Genomic DNA, 20,533 nt, shown 5'->3' with positions numbered 1-20,533 from the left:
TAGGAGACGCCAGAGACATGGGTTCAATCCCTGGGTTGGGAGTATCCCCTGGGATAGGAAATGGCAACCCACTCCAGTATTCTTGCCTGGAAAATTTCATCAACAGAGGAGCCTGGCAAGCTATAGTCCATGCTACTAAGAGTCAGGCACAACTGAGCATGCACACATCAAGATTATTACACATGAAACTTTTTTTCTATTTCTTCTTTCATCTTTGTTAAGTGCGTTTTTCTAGGAATTCTTCCATTGTACTTGAGTTTTCAAATATATTGCATAATCTCTTCTCACCATTTTTAGGCTTGCAATAATGTCATCCACCTTTTTCCTGATTCTGATTACCTGCACCTTCTCCCTGAAAAAGTGAACATGTTAGTCGTGTCCAACTCTTTGCAACCCCAAGGACTGTAGCTCTTCTGTCCATGGAATTCTCCAGGCAAGAATACTGGAATGGGTTGCCATTCCCTTTGTCAGGGAATCTTCCTGACCCAGGGATCAAACCCAGGTCTCCCTCACTGCAGGCAGATTCTTTACCATCTGAGCCACCAGGAAACCCACCTTCTCCACCAGAATACTCTGGTAGGGGTGGGTTTCTTGGATGCCTAAGAACTGTGTCTCCCCTTCTTTCTCCCCATCCCTCTGTCCCCAGGGATTTAACTGGACTCTCTTCATACAATCCGTGCTATCCTTTGTCAAAATCGATCTGCTGCCTGATGAAGAAGTGGTGGTCTATGGCATCCCCTACCTCCAGAATCTTGAAGGCATCATCGATGTCTACTCACCCAGGTAGGGCCAAGGAAGGCCCCAAGAGGCCTCAGCATCTTTCCCCCACTCTCTCCTCCTCCATAACAGCTCCTCCTCTCAGGAAAGGACCCAATAAAGCATCACTCTGAGGCGTGAGGGACACAATGGGGGTAAATGCTCGTGGCCAATGGAACCTTACATTAGAGACGCGAACCCCTCCTTGAGGCATTCAGGGGCAGGCAGGATGTATGTGGGGGTGGCCTTGGATGTTTCCTCCACCACCCTGAACACCCTGCTTGGTGTGGAGCCTGCTGTCCAAGGGCCGGAAACCTCATCCTCTCCCTGGGCCAGCACCACCCACCTGTTCCATCCGTTTCCCTCTGCCTCCTGCCCTAGGACCATGCAGAACTACCTGATTTGGCGCCTGGTGCTGGACCGTATCAGCAGCCTGAGCCAGAGGTTTAAGGAAGCACGTGCAAGCTACCGCAAGGTGAGTGACACCCCGCCCCCATGGCTCTCCCCGTACACCGAAACTGGCCTGCCACTTGTCCCTTTATGACACTGACCACCTGCCATGGGCCAAGCACCAAAGCCCACCCTGGGGTCAGAGCCACGATTGAGGCTGACGAGGCACTGGTCCTCTTGGGCCAGCTGAACAAACCTTGATCTGCTCTTTAAAACCAGCAAGTAAGATGCGAAGGGAGGGGATGAGGGCAGGGAGGGCCTCTCCATGTAGACAGTAGAGACCTTCGACAAGATGACCCAGGCATGAAAAGACCGCGGCCAGATTCCCCAGGAGAGAAATAGCCAGCACAGACGTCTTGGGACAGCAACCCCAGGGTCACATTGTGGAAGGAGGGAGATGAGGTGGGGGACCAGCAACTGTGGGCCGGAGCAGCTCTCAGGTTCCACAGTCACTGAGAGCCCTGGGGGTGTTAAGAGTGGTAGCCAGGTTGGGGCAGCCAAGCTGGAGACGCTAGCACCCAAGCTGGGGAAGACAGTGGAGCCCGAAGCTCAGTGGAGAGAAGCTGAGTCAGAGTGCTTTGGGGACAGGAGACCCCACAGCCCTGAAGCGTGGGGCCAGATGCGGGGCCAGAGCTCCAGGCTTGCCGGGACTCGGAGCCGGAAATCTGACAGGGGAAACGTTTCCATCTTGTGCTCTGTGTCCCAAGGACAGCAAACATTCTCACCATCACTTTCGAAACTGGAAAAATATAGTCAGACAGTTCCCTGGTGGCTTAGATGGTAAAGAATTTGCCCACAATGTGGGATACCCAGGTTCAGTCCCTGGGTCAGGAAGATTCCCCTGGAGAAGGGAATGGCAACCCACTCCAGTATTTTTGCCAGGAGAATCCCATGGACAGAGGAGACTGGTGGGCTGTGCCCTGTGTCCCCGAGGACCACAAGCATTCTCATCGTCACTTTGGAGATGGGAAAACGGAGCCCCAGGCAGCTGGCGGCTCACAGTTGAGCTAGACAAGGCCCCCAAGGTCAATGCCACCCTGTGCTTCGGGTGGGGCTGGACTCCTGGAGAGCAGATAATCAGGCCATGGACAGGGAACAAGGAGGGCCCCCAGCCTCCGTGGGCCAGCCTGGGCCGGGAGCCCCACCCTCCAAGCCACACACCCTGTCTTCCCACCCCTGGGGGTCAGGGTTCAAAGGGAGTGTCTGAGTTCCCCCATGTACCCCACTGGTCCCTGGGCACCCTGGGGCCGAGGCCAGGGGAGTAGGTGTTGGTAAATATGATGACGACGTGAACCATGCCAGGCACTCTATGGCACGACGGTAGAGGAGGTTCGCTGGCGGGAGTGCGTCAGCTACGTCAACAGCAACATGGAGAGCGCCGTGGGCTCGCTCTACGTCAAGGAGGCCTTCCCTGGTGACAGCAAGGATGTGGTGGGTGCTCCATGACCCACCCTGGGCCCGGTGCAGCCTCCCTGCAGGGACCTCCTGGCCCTTGGTCAGGGGCTCCTGCTTGTCCAGCAGCGCCTGTGCATGCTGGGGAGCACGTGTTGGCCCCAGTGCCCCCCATAGGACCATCAGCCCCACCCCCAGCCCTGCTGGCCTGCCTGGGAGGGGGGACAAGTCGTACGAGGCATGAGTCCAGGGCCCAGCAGGCCACAGGCCCACCCCAGACAAAGTGCAGCCATGGGGACCCTGCCCAGGAGGTCGGAAGGCCCACCCTGGACAAAGTGCCCAGGGGGTTGGATCCCACCCCAAACCCCCTCCACATTCGGAGGTACCAGCCACTGCAGAGACCCAGTGCTGGCCCCCCAGGCACCAGGGCCATGCACTCCTGCAGGTCAAAGAGCTCATTGACAAGGTGCGGGCAGTGTTCGTGGACACTCTGGATGAGCTGAGCTGGATGGACGAGTCATCCAAGAAGAAGGCCCAGGAGAAGGTGGGAAGGAGGCCAGGGAGGGAGGCCCCAGTGCGATGGCCACGGGGTGACCATCACCACACCCACTTCAGAGAGAGGGCAATGAGCGGGGGGTGGGGCTCGCTCAGGAAGGGGCTTTGGACAGATATGAGGCCTCCCCCAGCACCCCCAGCAAGGGGTGGGGGTGGCCACGGCTGCAAGAAGCAGGGGTCCCTCTAGGCCCATGTGACAGAGGGCAGCATGGCAGCTCGGCCCTACCCCTACCCCAGACCCTGGCTGGCAGCTGGATGAAGGTCGGTGGTGAAGGTTGGTCTCCAGTTAAGCCCTTCCACGTTCTGTCCCCGTTAGCCTCCCCCCAGCCTGCAAGGAAAGCCAAGTCCCTTAGCCCCCGACCCACATGGTGGGGGCAGAACCAGGATGCCCATGGCGGGGTGGGCATGAATTGGCCCCCTCTCCTCCCCAGGCCATGAACATCCGGGAGCAGATTGGATACCCCGACTACATCCTGGAGGAGGCGAACAAACACCTGGATGAGGAGTATTCCAATGTGCGTATTCCAATGGGGGCCCCCCGGTCCACCCCCAGGCCAGGGGCCCTCCAGAGCCCCACCTGTCCCCTCACCACAACCCAACCTGCCCCTGAACCAGCCCAGGGGACCTTGGGCCCTCAACTACCAGGGGTGGACCCCTCCTAACTTAGTCATCTGGCCATGTGCCGGGGCTCCAGCATCACCTTCCGTTACCAGTGGGGAAACTGAGGCCAGGAGGGTCTTGGATCTTGCCTGGTAAACACACAGAGCCAGGGCTGGCCCTTAGTCCACCTGTATCCAGAGCCTGTGAGCCACGTGCAGGACTGCCTGGCAAGTCCTGAGGCCAGTGTGTAGCCGTCCTTGACCTCCCTTCCCCGCCAGCCCCTCGAGGACCCTGAACGCACGTCCAGAAATGACCACCTCTCTCCTATAGCTGAACTTCTCAGAGCACCTGTACTTTGAGAACGGACTGCAGAATCTGAAGGCTGGCGCCCAGCGGAGCCTCAAGAAGCTTAGGGAAAAGGTGGACCAGAACCTGTGAGTGGAGTTGGTGTGGGGTGGGGGATGGGCCAGGCGCCAGGCCAGCTGGGGAGGGCAGTGGTCTGACTCCGAGCCCCTTGCACCTGCCCTCTGTTTGTGGGGCTCCAGGGAGAAACCAGGTGGTCAGACTGGCCCAGACCCAGGCCTGGCCATTGGCAGTGCTGGCCCTGTGACGTGAACGCTGTGCATGCGTCAGACTGGGCTTTGGTCAGCCAAGCAGAGGGGCCTGGAGGGAAGGCCCAGGAGAGCTGAGCTCTGAACGATGCACCTGTCTTCTACAGCTGGATCATCGGGGCCGCCGTGGTGAACGCCTTCTATTCTCCAAACCGAAACCAGATTGGTACGTTCCCTCTCCATCCTGCTCCTCTAGTCCTGCCCTCCCGCCTTCTGAGCCTTGGTTTTTCTCCTCTGTAAAATGGGGGGGTCATAACCTCTACCTCCCCGGCCATGGGTTAAATGGCAGGACCCCTCGATGTGCCCGCCCAGAGCTCCGCACACAGGTGTGCTCACCTACAGCTTACTCTATCTCCCCCCACCTCCCACTCCCCACAGTGTTCCCCGCCGGGATCCTCCAGCCCCCTTTTTTCAGCAAGGAGCAGCCACAGGCCTTGAACTTCGGGGGCATCGGGATGGTGATCGGGCACGAGATCACCCACGGCTTTGACGACAATGGTGGGGGGCTGCCCGGGGCGCCGAGCCACACCTCCAGTGACACACTCACTCCTCCCACCGTTGCCTGGGGGACCCCCCCCACCTGCTTCCAGGGGCCTCAAGCTGCCACCCAGGGAGGCTGGCCTTCCCCTAGGGCTGACCCACCCAGACCTTCTGAGGGCAGCCGTGGGCCCCCAGGGTCCATGCTCCCTCCCCTGGGGTTTGGAGAGTTTGGAAATCATAGCAAGAGTCACTAGTCCACAGTGACCTGAGAGAGACCCCAGACCCTGACCTTGGGGGTGGCGTGGACACCACTGAAGCCTTCTGTCCCCCAGGGCCTAAGCAGCCCCAACCTGGGGCCCATTCTCTGCTCATATGAGCTCCAGACACGGGGGTTCCAGGAGGACGTGGGGGAGAGGCTGGCGCTGGGCAGGCTGGGGATCGCTGGGGATCACGGGTAGCCTACCCCTCCCCTAACCTCCCCATTCAGGCCGGAACTTCGACAAGAACGGGAACATGCTGGACTGGTGGAGCAACTTCTCCGCCCAGCACTTCAGGGAGCAGTCAGAGTGCATGGTCTACCAATATGGCAACTACTCCTGGGACCTGGCTGATGACCAGAATGTGAGCAGCCATCCCCGGACAACGCCGCAGCCCTGGCCTGGGGGAGGGCAGAGGAGGGCAGCCCAGGCGCTCCCCACCCCCGATCCTGTCTCCCGCCTGTAGGTGAATGGCTTCAGCACACTCGGGGAAAACATCGCCGACAATGGAGGGGTGCGGCAGGCATACAAGGTGGGTCCAAGTAAGGCCCCCCGGAGGAAGTGGGTGAAGGGAGTGGTCAGGCCCAGGCAGGGACAGGCCCCTCAGTGTGGCAGGGACTGTCCCCTGCCCAAGCCCAGGTGTATCCCGGGACCCTTCTTCATCTGACGGGGAGGCAGCAGAGCCCTGGGGGAGCCTGCTGGCCACAGGTGGGCAAGGACTACAGCCACTTGGCCCTTACTTCACTCCAATCTTAGCTGAGGCCTCTGCACTCTGGGGAGACCACTGTCCATTGCCAAATAAGACAGTGACAGTCACTGCACACGTTCCAGCCTCAGCGACACTCCTGCACTGACAGCCTTGGGCACTGGGTGTCAGGAGCTCATTTGTGGGGCAGGCTGCCCAGGCAGTGAGCCCCCACAGAGCCTAGCCAGGCTCCGTGCTCAGATGGTCCCTGGGGTGCTCAGAAGCTTCACGCTGCAGAGGCAGGACCCCCAACAGGGGAGGCCTGGGAGCCAGACCTCCATCCTGCCCCAAGCCAAGGACCAGGAGTCCTGACCAGGCTGGTGCTGCCCCCGGGAGGGCAGGCCCTGGCCCAGCACCCGTTTGGTGCCTGCAGGCTTACCTGAAGTGGGTGGCAGAAGGCGGCAAGGACCAGCAGCTGCCAGGCCTGGAACTGACCTACCAGCAACTGTTCTTCATCAACTATGCACAGGTGGGAGTCAGTTCCCCACCCCTACCCCCACCCTCCCCACTTGCCCCCTCACCCACCACTGGGAACTGGCTCCCACCTCCTATCCTTGGTGAGCCCTCACTACAGGGTGCCTCCAGGGACACTGTGGGCTAGCAAGCCAGGCAGAACCAGAACTAATGGGCCAAGAGGGCTTCCTGGAGGGAAACGATGGCAGGGGAGCTGGGACTGGGGAAGATTCAGATGTAGCTGTGGAGGGAGGGGGCAACCGGCTGCCTTTCCTCTCCCTACCCAAGGAGCAGGGGGTCCTGGCGGAACTCCTCTGTGCCTAGAGGAAGGAGACCACACTCCCGCACGGCCACAGCCCTAGGGGAGCCCGCCTCCCCAGGCCCTTGTTGGGGTGTAGGTGGGGGCATCCCCTCTGGTCCTCCTTACCCCTGCATCCCACCCCCGCCCATTCCCCAGTTCCGCAGCCACGCCCCTCATGCGCCCACAGGTGTGGTGCGGATCCTACCGGCCAGAGTTCGCCATCCAGTCCATCAAGACTGATGTCCACAGTCCCCTGAAGTACAGGCAAGTGGCCCTGGCATCCCCGCGCCCCGCGCCCAGGCCGGCACTGTCTCAGGCCCCTCCCGTCCACCCGCAGGGTGCTGGGCTCGCTGCAGAATCTGGGCGCCTTCGCAGATGCGTTCCACTGCACGAAGGGCTCCCCCATGAACCCAAAGGTGCGATGCCGCGTCTGGTAGCCAAGGCCAAGCCGCGCTGCGCGGCCCACGCCCACCCGCCGCCCTGAGGCGTCCCATCCGCACAGAGGCAGTGCCGCCGGCGGGGACCCCGCAGCCAGCAGCCGACCCACCCGCGCCACACCGGGCCTCCACACCAGGCCTGGACCCCGGCTGGCGCCTCAGACAACCAGCTGGCGCCTTAGACAACAGGAGTTGAGCGCCGCTCTTCCCGGTGTCGCCTCTGCGCCCGCCCGCAAGGGTCTAAGCCGCCCACTGCAGCCCTGTAGACGCAGTTATCCGTCTTCCGCCCGCTCTCCAAAGTGCGTCTTCCTCAGATGTCCAAGAGCTTCAGACTTCAGCTAAGTAAACGCTTTAAAGAAGCGGCTGCCTTGTCTGTGTAGCAGGGCCCAGGGCGAGCCGTCAGTGTGACAGTGCCCAAGAAAGTGCCCCCTCTCCTGCTGCACTTGCCACTGACAGCTGGAGGCCGAGTGGGAACATGGCAGGGCACTCCTGACAGACCCCCAGGGTCCTTGTGCTGGACACACAGCAGTGACCACGATGCCCCCAAATGCCCACCCCATGCCAAGGGTTCAGACAAGGCAAGGGGCTCCTTACTCAGGAAGGAACTCAGATGGGGGATGGGGCAGAGGGGATGCAAGTTGCACCCCACTATCTGGATGTGGGGTTTTGTGTAACTGGAAGCCAGTGAGGGATTAAAGCTTGTCACATGCCCTGAGTTTTAATTGACCACAGAGAGGCTGGGTGAGGGTGTCGGGTGGACAGGGAGAACAGCTAGAAAGCCCCCATGGTTGTCCAGGCCCAGACCAAGGGACACGGGGCAGGGCGGGTGCAGGGGGGCACTGCCGAGAAACTCATCTGGACTCAGATGAGAGCCCCTGAAGCCGGGCAGGACAGGAGTTCTGCTCTGTACCTGTCAACTTTGAGGTGCTGGTCACCCCCACGTGACAGGGCCTCAGGGAGCTGGACCTTCCCTAGGCAATTCCCTCCCCCAGGACGGCTTCCCTACAAGTCCCCGGCTGTCTGACAGTGCTCCCTAGAACCCAGCTAGCTCCCACCAGACGTGAACTCTGACCCTGAGCCCTCCAGGCTGGGCTCCCACCTGGGGTGCTTCCTATCAGATGGAGCCCATCCCACCCTCGTCTCCCACACCCTGGGCCTGTTTGCAGACCCCTAACCTGTAGGCACCAAAGGCCCAGGGTCTCCAGAGAAACTGCCAGGGGCGTGTCCACCACCACCAACCCACCAGGCAAAGTGACTCTCCTAGCGGGGAAAGTGAAGCCTCAGCACGCATGACCACCTGCCTGCTCAGATGAAACCAACAGTGATCAAGGCCCCAGCTGCTGAGTGCAAGATTCAGAGGCAATGAAGAAACGCTGCCCAGAAACCACAGTTTAATGCTCATCGCTGCTCACAGACCAGGTCGCCCAGATATTCTGGAGTCTGCTCACATCCAGCTCCCAGTGTGCCCGGGGCAGCCTCCTGGGACCTTCACCTTGAGCATGCCTCTTCATCGCACTGTGGAGGCAGCAGAGGCCCCATCAGGCAGGCCATGCCCCTGGGGCCAAGAGCCGCTCATCCTACCATCCAGGGCCATAGACCCTCCAGGAGGGTATAAGGCCCAAGTAGGAGGAGCGTGCTGGACAGTCCCCTCCACGTGGGGCACAGAAGGTCGGCCACTAGAACCATGCTAATAAGGGCTACCGTCACCTGGGACAACCCCGGCCCTCCTAGGCTGAGAGGACAGGCCACTCCTCTTCTCTGCAGCCCCTGAGTGACCCCTGTCCTCCAAAGAGGCCCTGCTGTGCCCACCCATACAGCCACCCTGCCCCTGGCCCATCACCACAAAGTGGGGCAGGTGACAGTGACATCCTGGGGCTGCCGTGGGCACAGAATCACCTAAAGCCATCCAGGTCCAGCTCAAAGTATGGCCACATCAAGCACGCAACCCTGGGGAGTTTGTGGGGGAGGCATTCTTAGTGCAGTGCACCCCAGGCCTGGGCTCACCTGGGGCGGCTCGCTGGGGCCAACCTCTGCAGAGATGCCCAAGGCCTGCAGGATGCTCTCTGGCAGGGCGTAGTCACCCGGGGACTTCTGGACAAAGTGCAGCAGCACTTTATCACCACCTGCAGCAGGTGGGGGCGGGGTTGGAGTGGTCAGGGTGCCCCTGTGCAGCCACCGCCCCACCTGGTTACGGAGATGCGTGAGCTGCTCTGGCCACACCCTGCCCAGCTAAGAGGACACCGAGAGCTGGGTCACACTGCAAAGAGGGAAACTGTGATTAACAAGCCAGAGGGAGGGAGGGAGGGAGGAAGGGTCAGGGCAGAGTCAAGTTCAGCAAGACCTTCCCACCTAAGCATGTGGCCCCGCGACCCCCACCCCATGACCACACATTAACCCCTGACACCGGTACCCTAGCCCACCTTTGGCAACCACGAGCAGCCCTCCGCTCTGCAGTAGATCCCCGGACAAATTCCCCTGGATGCCGACAGCCTTGGCCTGGAGGAGGCGAGCAGCCCAGGTAAGTCCTAGACAGAAGCCCTGCACCCCAGCCCCATACAACCCTGGCCCTCACAAACCTTGGCAGCCACATCGCGAACAGGCTTCCCCAGGGCAGCCGGCAGGATGCTCAAGCTATTATACCTGCCAAGACACAGCTGGCTCGTGAAGGCTCTGACTCTGCACCAAAGACTGGGCCCCAGAACCTGCCCCCCACCCGGACTCCACAAGACGCACCCACCAGTTCCCACAAGCAAGCCCCACCCCAACTCGCCAGGGGCTCAGAGGACATGGGGCAGCTAGGCCAGCAACTGGCCCAGCCCCAGGAGCAGCTGCCAGAGCCACCGGCTGGCAGGCCTGGGGCCCCACAGAGGGTGTGGGGAGTGTGGACGGGGTGAGCCCAGGGATCTGGCTCAGCTGGCACCGCCAATCAGACAAGGCAGCCAGCCTGTAGCAAGGCACCCAAGGTAGTTGAGGGGCCCCTGACTGGCGCCCTAGGCCCAGGCGCCCACTGCCGCCAGCTAGGGAGAAGTCCTGGGTGAGAAGCCTAATCTATAGCCCATAACAGAGACAGGCACCCAAGAGAGAGCCTAGTAGGGCTGACTGGAGCAGTGGATGCCCCCAGAGTCCACTTGGCCAAGGAGAGGGTGGCAGGCAGAAGAAGAGGGGAGCAGTGACACCCGGAGCTCCCAGCTTACCGCTTGAAGCCCAGCTCCTTGTAAAACTGCTTGCTTTCATCCAGGTAGAGCTCTGGAAAGCAGAGACCACAGTTGTGTGCCCCTGGTCTGTCTTCCCTCCCCCACAAGCCCCCGCCCCGGGGCTCACCCTTCTGCATCTGGCCCTCTGTCCACCCTTGGTGCCCAGCTCAGCCACCCATGACCAGGAGAGGCAGAACAGGGCTGAGTGTCCCCACTGTTAAGAAGAAGGGCAAAAGCCCAGAGGGGACAAAGGGAAAAGGGAGGAGCAGGACTCTGTGAGTGCACATCACAGGTTGGAGAGAGAGGTGGGCCAGAGGGGTGGGGTGGGAGCCGGTGCAGTCTGGGCTCTAGGCCCAGCCACTCCTACTGGGCTTGTGGGGAAACATCCAAGGAAGTTCAGGATCGCTCCTAGGGAGGTGGGAGACTGGCAGAGGACACAGTAAAGACTTTTGGTCTTGATTCCAGGCCAGAGTCACCACTGAGGCCTCCACAGTAGGAGGAACATCATGGCTGGGCAGGCAGGTAGGGGCCACGGCTGGAGGAGGCAGGGGAAGGGAAAGGGTGGAAGTAGGAGGGGAGGGGAGGGGAGAGGACACAGGAGCATGTCAAAGCCGCTCCTGCAGAGAGAAGGGTCAGGGCTGGACGAGGAGGAGGCAAGCGAATGCCCTGAGTCTGAGGAGAAGAGGGGTCTCAGGGCGGTTGGGCAGTTGAGGGGCCCGTGCTGGGGGAGGAGGGTGGGTAGCGCAGGCACCTCCCGTGAAGTAGCCACCATCCAGGAACTCCTGCAGGCCTAGGGCCTCCGGCCCCACGCCCACCAGGCGCACGCCGTGCTGGTCCAGGAGCCCCTTGAGGTTGCTGAGGTCCCGGGCGATCCAGCGACACACCATGCAGCCGAAGCGCCGCAAGCCGGCCACCACGCACGCCTGCTCCTGCCACAGGCTCCGCAGCTCTACGGCCTGCGTGTGGGCGGGTAAGTAGCGCCGCCAGACCACGGCCCGCGAGCACGTCCACACCCCGAGCCCGTCTCCGGCACCCCGAGCCCCGCGCCAGGGCCGCTCACATCCAGCCATCGCGCCCAGCTCCCCACCCCCACCACCCCCGCCCAGACACGGGACTCGGACGCCGCTGCCAGGTGCCGGGGCGCACCCACCGCCCTGAGCCCGCTCGGCCTCACCTCCCCGGTGACCGCGTGCTTCAGGACACACGCGCCAACACGGGCAAGGTCCACGGTGCTCATGGCGCCGACCACTCCAGATCTCAGCCGCGAGCCCGGGTCCCCAACAGCCCTCTCCTCCAGTCCAGCGCGCAACTCCACTCCGCCCCAGGCACGCCCCTTACGTCGCCCCGCCCCAATTTGGGCGTGAGCTAGCCCCGCTCCGCCATGGGCACGCCCTGCTTTGGGAGTGCACTGGCCCCGCTCCGCCCCGGCCTGGCTCCGCCCTGGCCCCGCCTACTGCAGCGGCTCGTTTGCAAAATAGCCTCTGCATTTCTTGTCTACGGCCTTACCACCCTGAACGCGCCCGATCTCGATCTCGTCTGATCTCGGATGCTAAGCAGGGTCGGGCCTGCTTAGTACTTGTTAGTGCTTTGGTTTTGTATATGCGTGAGCCCGCCAGCCAAAGGTGCCGCTGGTAGCGGGCGGAGCTTGGCAACCGAGCCCCAGGCACGCGGCGCGCCTGGGCAGAGTGCAGGGCTCTGCCCGGAGCAGCGGGCTGGATCCTGGTGTGCGGGAAGATAAGGGGCGGAGCGGCCAGGGTCCTGGGATCCCGGTGGGGTCCCATCTGGTGGAGGAGCCCAGGGAGCCCGAGGGCCTAGCTTTTCCGTGGTCTAACAAGACCAAGATAAAACGTATCTTGAATGTCCATGACAGTGCAGCGTTTTCTGAGTTACACATCCGTGCTGGCTTTCATCATAAAGTACTGTCCATTATGCCAGCTAAACACCTGCTTTAACCCCCAAACTTCGGGTGAAATAGACCTGAAAGAAACAACAGCAGTTTGCTAGGTGCCTTGTGAATTTGTCTTATTCCTCGCCACAGCCTTGCGGCGCCTTCCACTATCGCTCAGCTTTATCAGCGAGGGCCCTTAGCACGGAGGCTGAGAGGTAGAGCCAAGGCAAGCCGGACAGCAGAGTCCCACCTAGCTGTCCCCTGACCCCCATGGAGAGTCTGCGGTTTCTGGCGGCTCCAGGCTTCAGACTTGGCTAGAGAAGGAAACGACAGCCAGCAGCCCACCTGGGGTTTGGGAAGAGGGGCACCCCATCTTGCTACCTCACTGTATTCCACAGGGCCCCCAACAGGGGGAACAGGAAGGCCCAAGATGGCTGCTGCTGCCTCCAACCTGCCCCTGGGCCTCGGAGGATGAGGGTGCTGGGGTGGCTGGAAGTCCAGGCCCCAAAATTGAGTTACTATGTCAAAAAGAGAAAGATTTCATTTTCTGGGTATTGAAGGCAGGAAGGAAAGACCATGCAGAGACTAACAGTGGCAGGGAGCCCCTTGTCCACCAGGGAAGGAGAAACAACAGGAAATGTCACAGTTCCCGAAGCCAGGAGTGCAACCCCGGAGGCCATGGTACCTTGGGGGTCTCTGGGCATTGGGCACCCAGGTGCCACGTGTGTTGTTCCACACCCCACCTCTTGTCTCTCCAGGGTGCAGCAGCCCTTCTGAGACGGAAGCAAGCCCTGGGACTAACAGCACAACGGCATAGGACTCATTCCTCCTGGAGCGTTTATCGTCTGGGACTTGGCATGATACACTGGCCAGGCCTGAAAACCAGAAAGTTACCTGGTGAGCAAAGCTGTGGGCCATCCGGGCTCAGGTCCCCAGGAGTTACAGCCCAGAGACCCTCCAAGCTTCGTCCCTCAGACCCAGAGGAGGCAGACCCCAAGAGTCTCCCCAGCATTCCTTGCCCCTTGGGAATGCTGACCTCCTGAGGAGCCAGAGCCACCGTGTCATGAGGTCTCTCGATGGCAAGGGGGACAGGATGCGGAAGCCTCTGCCCAAGGAGCTCTCTGCCCCCCTGATGCCCACTCACTGCCATGGACTTCAAGCTCCTGTCCACCCTGAGGGGGCAGTGGGGGCACAGGGCAGGCTGCAAGCAGCTGGGAGAGGCACTGGGATAAAGATGTAGCAGTCCTGTGAGCAGGGCTGTGTTTGTTCATTTATTCCCTTCTCCTCTTTCCTGCCCTGCCCTGGGCTCCTCGTCTGCACCAGGTCCCAGCTGGACACCAGGATCTGGGCTGCGTAGACCCAGCTCTGGCCTTTAGGAAGCCCCATGCACACCCGAAGAGGAGCAGATTCTCAGCAATGATAGCCAAAATAGGGAGGTCGGCAGTCATCTCAGGGTGTGTCAGCACATCCTTGCTATGTCCTCACCCTGGGTTGCCCGGGTTCCAGTCTCCAAGCAGGCCAGCCAGGCAGCACTCAATGTCCTCCTTGAAAGGTGGAGGGACCCTCCTCGCTGAAGTGCTGACCCGCTACTCTGTGCCTGATGGTCAGACTGGGGCAAGCTAGGCACCAGGGTTTGGCAGTGAGGAAGTGGGCAGGGTTGCCCCTGTATCTCTTCATGTGCCCTGGGCCATTGGGGGTCAGGCTGGCAAGCAGCCCTGTCCCCCTGGCCTCACCTGTCTCTGAAAGGGTCAGTTTCTTGGGGAGAGGCCCCCATCTTTGCTTGGCCCCTCCTGACAGGTGTATCTGTTTCACAGGAGACCCATCAGAGGGAGAGTCTCTCTCCAGGTGATAATGCCTGTCCCTCCAACCCAACTCAGGTGATGCTGCTAGGATGGGCAGAAGCTCCCAGGCCTCTGGTGCTCCTGGGCCCTTTGTCTAGAGCCCTGCCTGAAAACCTGGAAAGAGAGACCCAGCTCCTCCCTTAGAAACAGGGGCCCTGAGACACCTGGGGGCTGGAGCTGGGCCGAGCCTAATGAATGCATCCCGCAGGATAAAAAATGGACACGGCTCCCCAGGAGCTGCAAGCCCTGCTGGATGTCACTGCAGGGGCTGTGGAGGGCACAGCAACCGAGGTCACTGGGAGGGGCCGACCTGCTGACAAAGGGGCCAGGACGCAGACACCTGAGGTATCTCGGATCGTGCCTGCTGGGGGCTTCAGGTCACCCAGGCCCAAGTGTGGAGGCAAAGGGAGCTGGTGGGACCCCTCCTGAGCTTGCTTCAGACTCCACCCTGCAGAGAAAGGGGCTACTACTCAAAGGGCTTGACCCCACCACCACCCACATCCTCATCAGCCACAGGCAGCCTGAGCCCGCCCCTCACCCCTGAGCAGCGCAAGCACTGAGCCAGCCCTGTGAGGCGGCAACCACCAGCCCCTCGTGGCGCCACACCCCCCTGTTTCCCCAGCCCCTGAGCCCCAGTAGTTCTCTGGGCCCCTCCCTCCTGGGGCTGGACTGGACAGGGTGGGCCTGAATGCAGCCTCGTAGGGAATATCACATTCGGAAGGGATTTCTAAACAAGAGCCATGTTCAGCTCCATTTCCTCCTTTCTTACATTTGTTTCTTTGTTTTGTTGGTTGGTTGGGTTTTGGCCACGAAGTTTGCAGGATCTTAGTTCCCCAGAAAAAGTGAAAGTGTTAGTCGCTCAGTCATGTCCAACTCTTTAGGACCCCATGGACAGTAGCCCACCAGGCTCTTCTGGTGGCTTAGTCGCTAAGTTATGTCTGACTCTTGTGACCCCACGGACTGTAGCCTACCAGGCTCCTCTGTCCAGGGGATCTTTCGGGCAAGAATATTAGGGTGGGTTGCCATTTCCTCTTCCAGGAGATCTTCCCAACCCAAGGATCGAACCCAGGTCTCCTGCATTGCAGGCAGACTCTTTACTGTCTGAGCCACCGACGCCCCCTTAGATCTCCAACCAGGGTCCACAGAAGTGAAAGCCCCAAGTTCTAACCACTGGACAGCCAGGGAATTCCCTTAGTTTGTTGTTGAAAAATATATTTGGGACTTCCCTTGGGGCTCAGTGGTAAAGAATCTGCCTGCCAATGCAGGAGACACAGGCTCGATCCCTGGTCCAGGAAGATTCCACGTCCCGGGGAGCAGCTAAGCCCGTGAGCCACTGCTACTGAGCCCGCCCTCTAGAGCCCGGGAGCCATGCCACGGAAGCCCTTGCACCTAGAGCCCATGCTCCACCACTGCAATGAGAAGTCTGAGCTCTGCAACAAAGACTAGCCCTCCACTCACCAGAACCCAAGAAAGCCTGCGCAGCAACAAAGACCTAGCATGACCAAAACTTAATTAATTTAAAATATATATATATTTGGAGGGAGATGATTTGAGATTCTATAAATCTGTTTCTCCTCAAACTTTCTGGGAAGTCATGAGAAGCAAGGACACTTCTCAGCAATGAGCCTGCTCCAGGAGACATGTTGAGACTGTGTAAATATCCTATTTCTCATCAAGCTCTTTATCCACTGATTTTCTTCCCTGAATAAAGCAGCTGGACGGCCTGAGGCTCATATGCCCACAAGGGTCCCCGGCCCCACAGCTGCCTCTCTGCTCAGAGAGGCAGAGGCAGTGGCCTGGGTGACATGGTTAGTGAGCAGCTCTGGGTGTGAACGCAGGTCTATCTGACTTTCCGGCCCCCATGCTGGGGTGGAGGGTGGCAGGTGGGGGTGGGGACAAGAGGAGGGAGCTGGAGGAGGGAGAACAGGATGGAGTGAGGAAGGAGAGATGGGAAAGGGGAGGGCAAGGAAGAGAGGAGAGTGAGGCCTCAAGACCCAGAGTGGGAGAGAGACAGACCCAGAGGAGGAGGAGTATGGAGAGAACCGTGTCAGGTTGGAGCCAACGCCGCAGACAGAGGGACAGACCTGGGAAGAGGAAAGGGGTGCAGGGTGGGAAGAGAGGACCCTCAGACTCCCTAACTGTGGCAGTCCCCCTGCTGCCCGGTGACCGCAGGCTCCCTCCAGAGTCTTTGAGCACCCAGGTCAGCTCGGGGGCCAGGGGATCAGCCTGTGGGGGTCCCGCTGCAGGAGAGGGCTCCTCACTTCCAGAACCTCCCTTACAGGACCCCTGGAGCCCTCCCCCAGCCCTGACCTCAGAACCACAGGAGGGGCAGCAGCACCCCTCTGCATCCGCTCCACAGAAGGGCCATCATCCACCTCCAGGAAACCGGTACCTGCTGGCTCTGGCTCTCTCTGCTGGGGTGATGTGTGTGTGAGCCCAGGGTGCAGGTGACGTCTTCTGGATGCTGGCATATGACGGGGAGCAGCCAGGGTGAGGCCTGTGGGCTTTCTGCTGGGGGAGGGCCCTTACCTCCCAGGAACATGGGGCTAAGACCAGGAGGACCACCTACTGGATCTGGGGCTGGCACTCCTCCAGGGTCCTGGCAGGAGAGAGGATCCCAGGAGGGCAGTTTTCATGGCCTGTCCTACCACTCAGTGCCTGAGCAATGAGAGGGACGGGCAGAAGGGCCCAAGGACCCAGGTCAGGAGGGGGAGCTGGGCTTGCCACCTCAGGCTTGGATCTGGGGTCTGTGTCTTCAGAGGGTTTCAGGGGACTAGGCTGCTCTTGTGCTGGCCAGAGACCTGGGGATCAGGGCACCCAGCCTCTTCAGCTCACCTCTCTCCTGAGACCTCTGGCCTGCTCTGCAGATGGCGTGGGGCCAGCCCCAGGACGGTCATCCCCATTCCTGCTATCACAGAAGTGGTCTTGGTGGCGGCCACATGTGGTACCCTCTGTGCTGAAGCACATCTGCCTGGAATAAGCGCATGCATCAGTTGGCAGCAGGATTTCGGCGTTAGGGTCAGCTTCCTACCCAGGTCACAGATGGCACTGCAGACCCTTGATCAGGCATTGAGGGGGGGATGGTGGGCTTCCCCAGGGTGCGGGGAGCACACAGCATACCAGGCAACTCCCCCCAGGGCTGTTTTACCTGGTACCCTGCCACCCAGGGGTCCGAGGGCACTCAGGGCTGACAGGGCAGAGGGGGCCCGCCCACCACTGCCACCTGGATACTTCCAGCAGGTACGCCCCACCCACAGGGACCTAAAGGCACCTGAGCTCTTCCTGGCCCCACAGTGAGCCTGCTGGGGTATGTCAGATCATTCTGCAAGAATGTCAGGCCCTCTTGGGGCCTGGTTCTCTCACAGGGGCCGCTCTGAGCCCCAGGCTCTGGCCAAAAATGAACTGGCAGGTACCCAGGCCAGGTTCCCTGTGCAGTGTGGCTGTGAGGATCTCGGGGGAAAGAATGGGAGCCACAGGGGTGCCCCATCTGTGCCCCTGTCAGGAGCTTCATGCCGCTGCTGGTGGGCGCTGTGAATGGAGGGGCTCCTGGACCCGGGGGGGTGGGGTGTCTGCCCTCAGCGCATAGTGCTGACCCCCAGAAACAGCCCCTCAGAGGAGGTCCCTCCAGGGCTGCTCTCGGGCAGCACCCAGCCCCCATCTCCTCCTCTTTGCCCAGGGTCATTGCCAGGACACAGCGATGCAGGAGGAGGAGGTACAGCGCCTAAGGGAGATGGCACTGGCCTCAGTCTCTATCTCTGTGAAATGGGGCAGCAGCCCTGCCGCTGACCACGCTCTGCAGAAATGCCACAGTGGACCCAAGACCAGCTCCAGAAATGGCTGAGTATGACTGCCCTGCTCAAGCCACAGCCTCCCTGTGGCAGAGTGGGAACCCCACCCCCAGGGATCCCAAGGCCCTCTAGGTTGGACAGCTCATCAACCTCCCTGCAGGCCTGCACTGGGCCTGGGGCTCAGCAGGCCCGGCCGGCAAGAGAGACAGACTGCTCTGAGCCGGGGGCTGGGAGAAGCCCCGCCAGGGTGTCCTAGTTCCAGAGCGGGTTCTGCCTGGCCGTCAGGGGCCTCCCTGAGGAGTGACGGCTGGACTGGCAGGGGAGCCGCACTGGCCAGGAGCAGGTGGTCTCCACCCGGCTGCAGGAGTATCTAGGCTTATCACCCAAGACCGGCTGCCAGCTGGGGGTGGAGATGGGCGCCAGCCACAGGGCCCCACCCCAAGGCACATTCCAGCCAAGTGCAGCCAGGCCAGGGAACACCCTTACCTGCAGTGGGGTCACCTGAGACCCCTGAGTGGAGCTGTTGGGGAGGGGCCCACAGAGGGGTCTTCTGCTGAGGGTGGGTCTGGCTCTCCTGAGGTCAGGGTGACTGGGTACCAGCAATATGGGTCAATCCAGGAGATCTAGGGGACAGAGGCCAAGTGAGGTCAGGACAGGGACATGGCCCAGGCAGGGACTGGGAGGAGAGGGGGTCACTGGGGTGCACCCAAGGGGTAGGAGTGGGGACAAGGCTGGCTGGTGAGACAGGCAGAGGCTCGGGGTCTCGCCAGGCTCCCAGTGTCAGCCTTGCGCCCCGGGCACCAGAGTGGTGGACCCCATCTCACAGAGGCTCCATGTCCCCCCTCAGGACCCTTCAGACCCTGGCTGCAGTGCCCTGGAAAGCCACACAGGGGTCACCTGAGGCAGGAAGGGTTTGCTCCCCACTCCCCAGTGTCCCCTGGGCCCACAGCTGCCGATGGAGCAGGCCCCTTGTTGACAGCTCAGAGTCAGGTGCAGGCTATGCTCAGGCGAGAGACCACTGGGGAGACCAGTGTCAGGCTGGGAGGGGTGCAGCCTGTGTGGGCGGCAAGAGCTGACCAGGTCGAAGGAGGGAGAGTGAAAGTGAGTGTTAGTCACTCAGTCGTGTCTGACTCTCTGCGACCCCATGGACTATATCCCGCCAGGCTCCTCTGTCCATGGGATTTGCCAGGCAAGACTACTAAGTGGGTTGCCATGCCCTTCTCCAGGGGATCTTCCCAACCCAGGGAATGAACCCAGGTCTCCTGCACTGCAGAAATTCTCTTTACTGGTTGAGCCACAAGGGGAGGGGCACATAAGTGGGGAGGTGAGGCCCCCCACAATCACAGATCCTCCCCCTGCCTCACCCAGTGAACCCGCTTCCTGGCCCCTCCCTCATGCATTAGAGTTCCTATAGAAGCAGGTGACCCCCAAGGTCATCTGCCCCTCCCCTTGCTCTGACCCCCAGAGAGCCCACCTGCTCCTCCCCACAACACTGAGCCCACCAAAGAGCTCAGCTTGGCTTCCCGGTTACCTGTCTCAGACTCTGCAGAAACAGTAACCAGTCCTCCAGAGAAGCACCAGCAGCCCCCATGCAGCATGCCCAGTGCGTGTCCCCACCTCTGCCAGGCTGTGGTTCTGGCTGTTTACCCCATTTCCCTCAGCTCTGCAGAGGGTGGCTCCTCCCCGACCACTGGAGGACCCGTGAGCTGCAGCAGGGTGTACTGAGCCATCTCTGATGACCACAGGGGCTCCCCACTGTGTCCACCCCCACCTGTCTCTGGAAAAGGACTGGGCTGGACAGTTTTGCTCCACTTAGCTGAAAGGGAGATGGGGCTCAGAAAGGGACAAGCCTCGCCCAGACTCTCCCCCGCAACCCTGGCCAACTGTGCTCAGATCTGAACCCCGATCTTCCTGTCCAGTGGGTCTTGGGGCTGTCCCCACCCAGGCTTCTCAGCTCCTCGGCAGTCCTTAGATGGACAGGGAGCTGGCCTGGGGACAGGGACCTCTGGGCTGCAGGAGGAGGGTGTGAGGAGCCCCGCTTCCCACAGAGCAGGACACTGGGAGGGCAGGACTCCACGGGAAGGTCACATCCCCAGGCTGCAGGCACATGGGTCAGCCATTTTTGCCCAGCTCTCCCCGGGCAGGAGTTCTGCTGGTAGAACTGGCTAGCAGCCACCACATGCTCATGGTCACCACCTACTTCCATTTCCAGGGGAGCCTGAGGAGGAGAACCTGGGATACGGCAGGGTTTCAGTCATGAGGGTGAGGCAGGGATTGACCACCTTCCTGTTCCACAAGGCTTCCCAGAGCTCAGAGGCAGAGCTGGCCCCCAGACCGGCCTCCAGCCCCATGGACTCCAGGGGTTGGAGGCAGCGTGGAGGGCATTCGACCCAGCAGCTTGGGAGCCCCTGTGAGACGCCCACCAACACAGCTCTCATCCCCCTGGGAGGGTACATCAGATTGGGCTCCTGCCCCACTATTTACACAGACACTGTCTCCCTGCTGCCTGCAGGCACCTGGGGGTTTCCAGTGAAGGTTGCGCCCCCCTGAAGCCTTGGCTCAGCCATGATGGACGCTGAGGAGTGCTTTAGAACATTCTGGAACCCCAATAGTACAGCAGGGGTCTATGGCCTGGTCTGGGGCGCTAGCACCTCCTCTGCTCCCTCCCACACCCTCACTGTCCTCCCATCTCCTGGGGTACTCCTCCAGATGGGACTACCCCAACATCTTGAATCCCCCCCACATCTGATACATCCTCAGAGATCGTTTCATTCACCCTGCCCAT

At 60.9% G+C, this 20,533-nt stretch overlaps 2 protein-coding genes across 2 annotated transcripts in view; one reads left to right on the top strand and one right to left on the bottom strand.

The window, feature by feature from the left end:
- The window catches only part of MMEL1 (membrane metalloendopeptidase like 1), a 35,547-nt gene extending 27,916 nt beyond the window's left edge, over positions 1 to 7,631 (top strand). Inside the window, exons 11-23 of the mRNA XM_043485904.1 lie at positions 647 to 783; positions 1,138 to 1,231; positions 2,509 to 2,637; positions 3,044 to 3,142; positions 3,585 to 3,668; positions 4,084 to 4,187; positions 4,472 to 4,530; positions 4,743 to 4,862; positions 5,332 to 5,465; positions 5,568 to 5,633; positions 6,220 to 6,315; positions 6,788 to 6,864; positions 6,938 to 7,631. Of these exons, the coding sequence (XP_043341839.1) occupies positions 647 to 783; positions 1,138 to 1,231; positions 2,509 to 2,637; positions 3,044 to 3,142; positions 3,585 to 3,668; positions 4,084 to 4,187; positions 4,472 to 4,530; positions 4,743 to 4,862; positions 5,332 to 5,465; positions 5,568 to 5,633; positions 6,220 to 6,315; positions 6,788 to 6,864; positions 6,938 to 7,037 (1,299 nt within the window). The 3' untranslated portion in view covers positions 7,038 to 7,631. The remainder of the gene's footprint in view (positions 1 to 646; positions 784 to 1,137; positions 1,232 to 2,508; positions 2,638 to 3,043; positions 3,143 to 3,584; positions 3,669 to 4,083; positions 4,188 to 4,471; positions 4,531 to 4,742; positions 4,863 to 5,331; positions 5,466 to 5,567; positions 5,634 to 6,219; positions 6,316 to 6,787; positions 6,865 to 6,937) is intronic.
- Positions 7,632 to 8,411: 780 nt separating this feature from the next.
- Positions 8,412 to 11,566, bottom strand: PRXL2B (peroxiredoxin like 2B). Its single transcript, XM_043485906.1, has 7 exons — positions 11,406 to 11,566; positions 10,983 to 11,187; positions 10,232 to 10,283; positions 9,614 to 9,677; positions 9,458 to 9,533; positions 9,042 to 9,160; positions 8,412 to 8,552 (listed from the first exon to the last, which is right to left on the bottom strand). Exons 1-7 carry the CDS (start codon positions 11,466 to 11,468, stop codon positions 8,526 to 8,528), a joined length of 606 nt encoding a protein of 201 aa, XP_043341841.1. The 5' UTR covers positions 11,469 to 11,566; the 3' UTR covers positions 8,412 to 8,525.
- Between the last annotated feature and the right edge of the window lie 8,967 nt (positions 11,567 to 20,533).

This window comes from Cervus canadensis, chromosome 13 (assembly GCF_019320065.1).
Source record: "Cervus canadensis isolate Bull #8, Minnesota chromosome 13, ASM1932006v1, whole genome shotgun sequence".
Taxonomy (NCBI): Eukaryota; Metazoa; Chordata; class Mammalia; order Artiodactyla; family Cervidae; genus Cervus; species Cervus canadensis.
The sequence above is the reverse complement of the archived record's forward strand: the minus strand, read 5'-3'. Positions and strand labels throughout refer to the sequence as shown.

What these genes read in the sequence shown, in the direction of transcription:
- PRXL2B (XM_043485906.1), bottom strand. Translation starts at nt 11,468, where the DNA reads ATGAGCACCGTGGACCTTGCCCGTGTTGGCGCGTGTGTCCTGAAGCAC. An exon ending in AGCACGCGGTCACCGGGGAG is followed by an intron (nt 11,188 to 11,405) that starts GTGAGGCCGAGC and finishes GCCCACACGCAG; the next exon opens with GCCGTAGAGCTGCGGAGCCT. An exon ending in TGGTGGCTACTTCACGGGAG is followed by an intron (nt 10,284 to 10,982) that starts GTGCCTGCGCTA and finishes TCTGCTTTCCAG; the next exon opens with AGCTCTACCTGGATGAAAGC.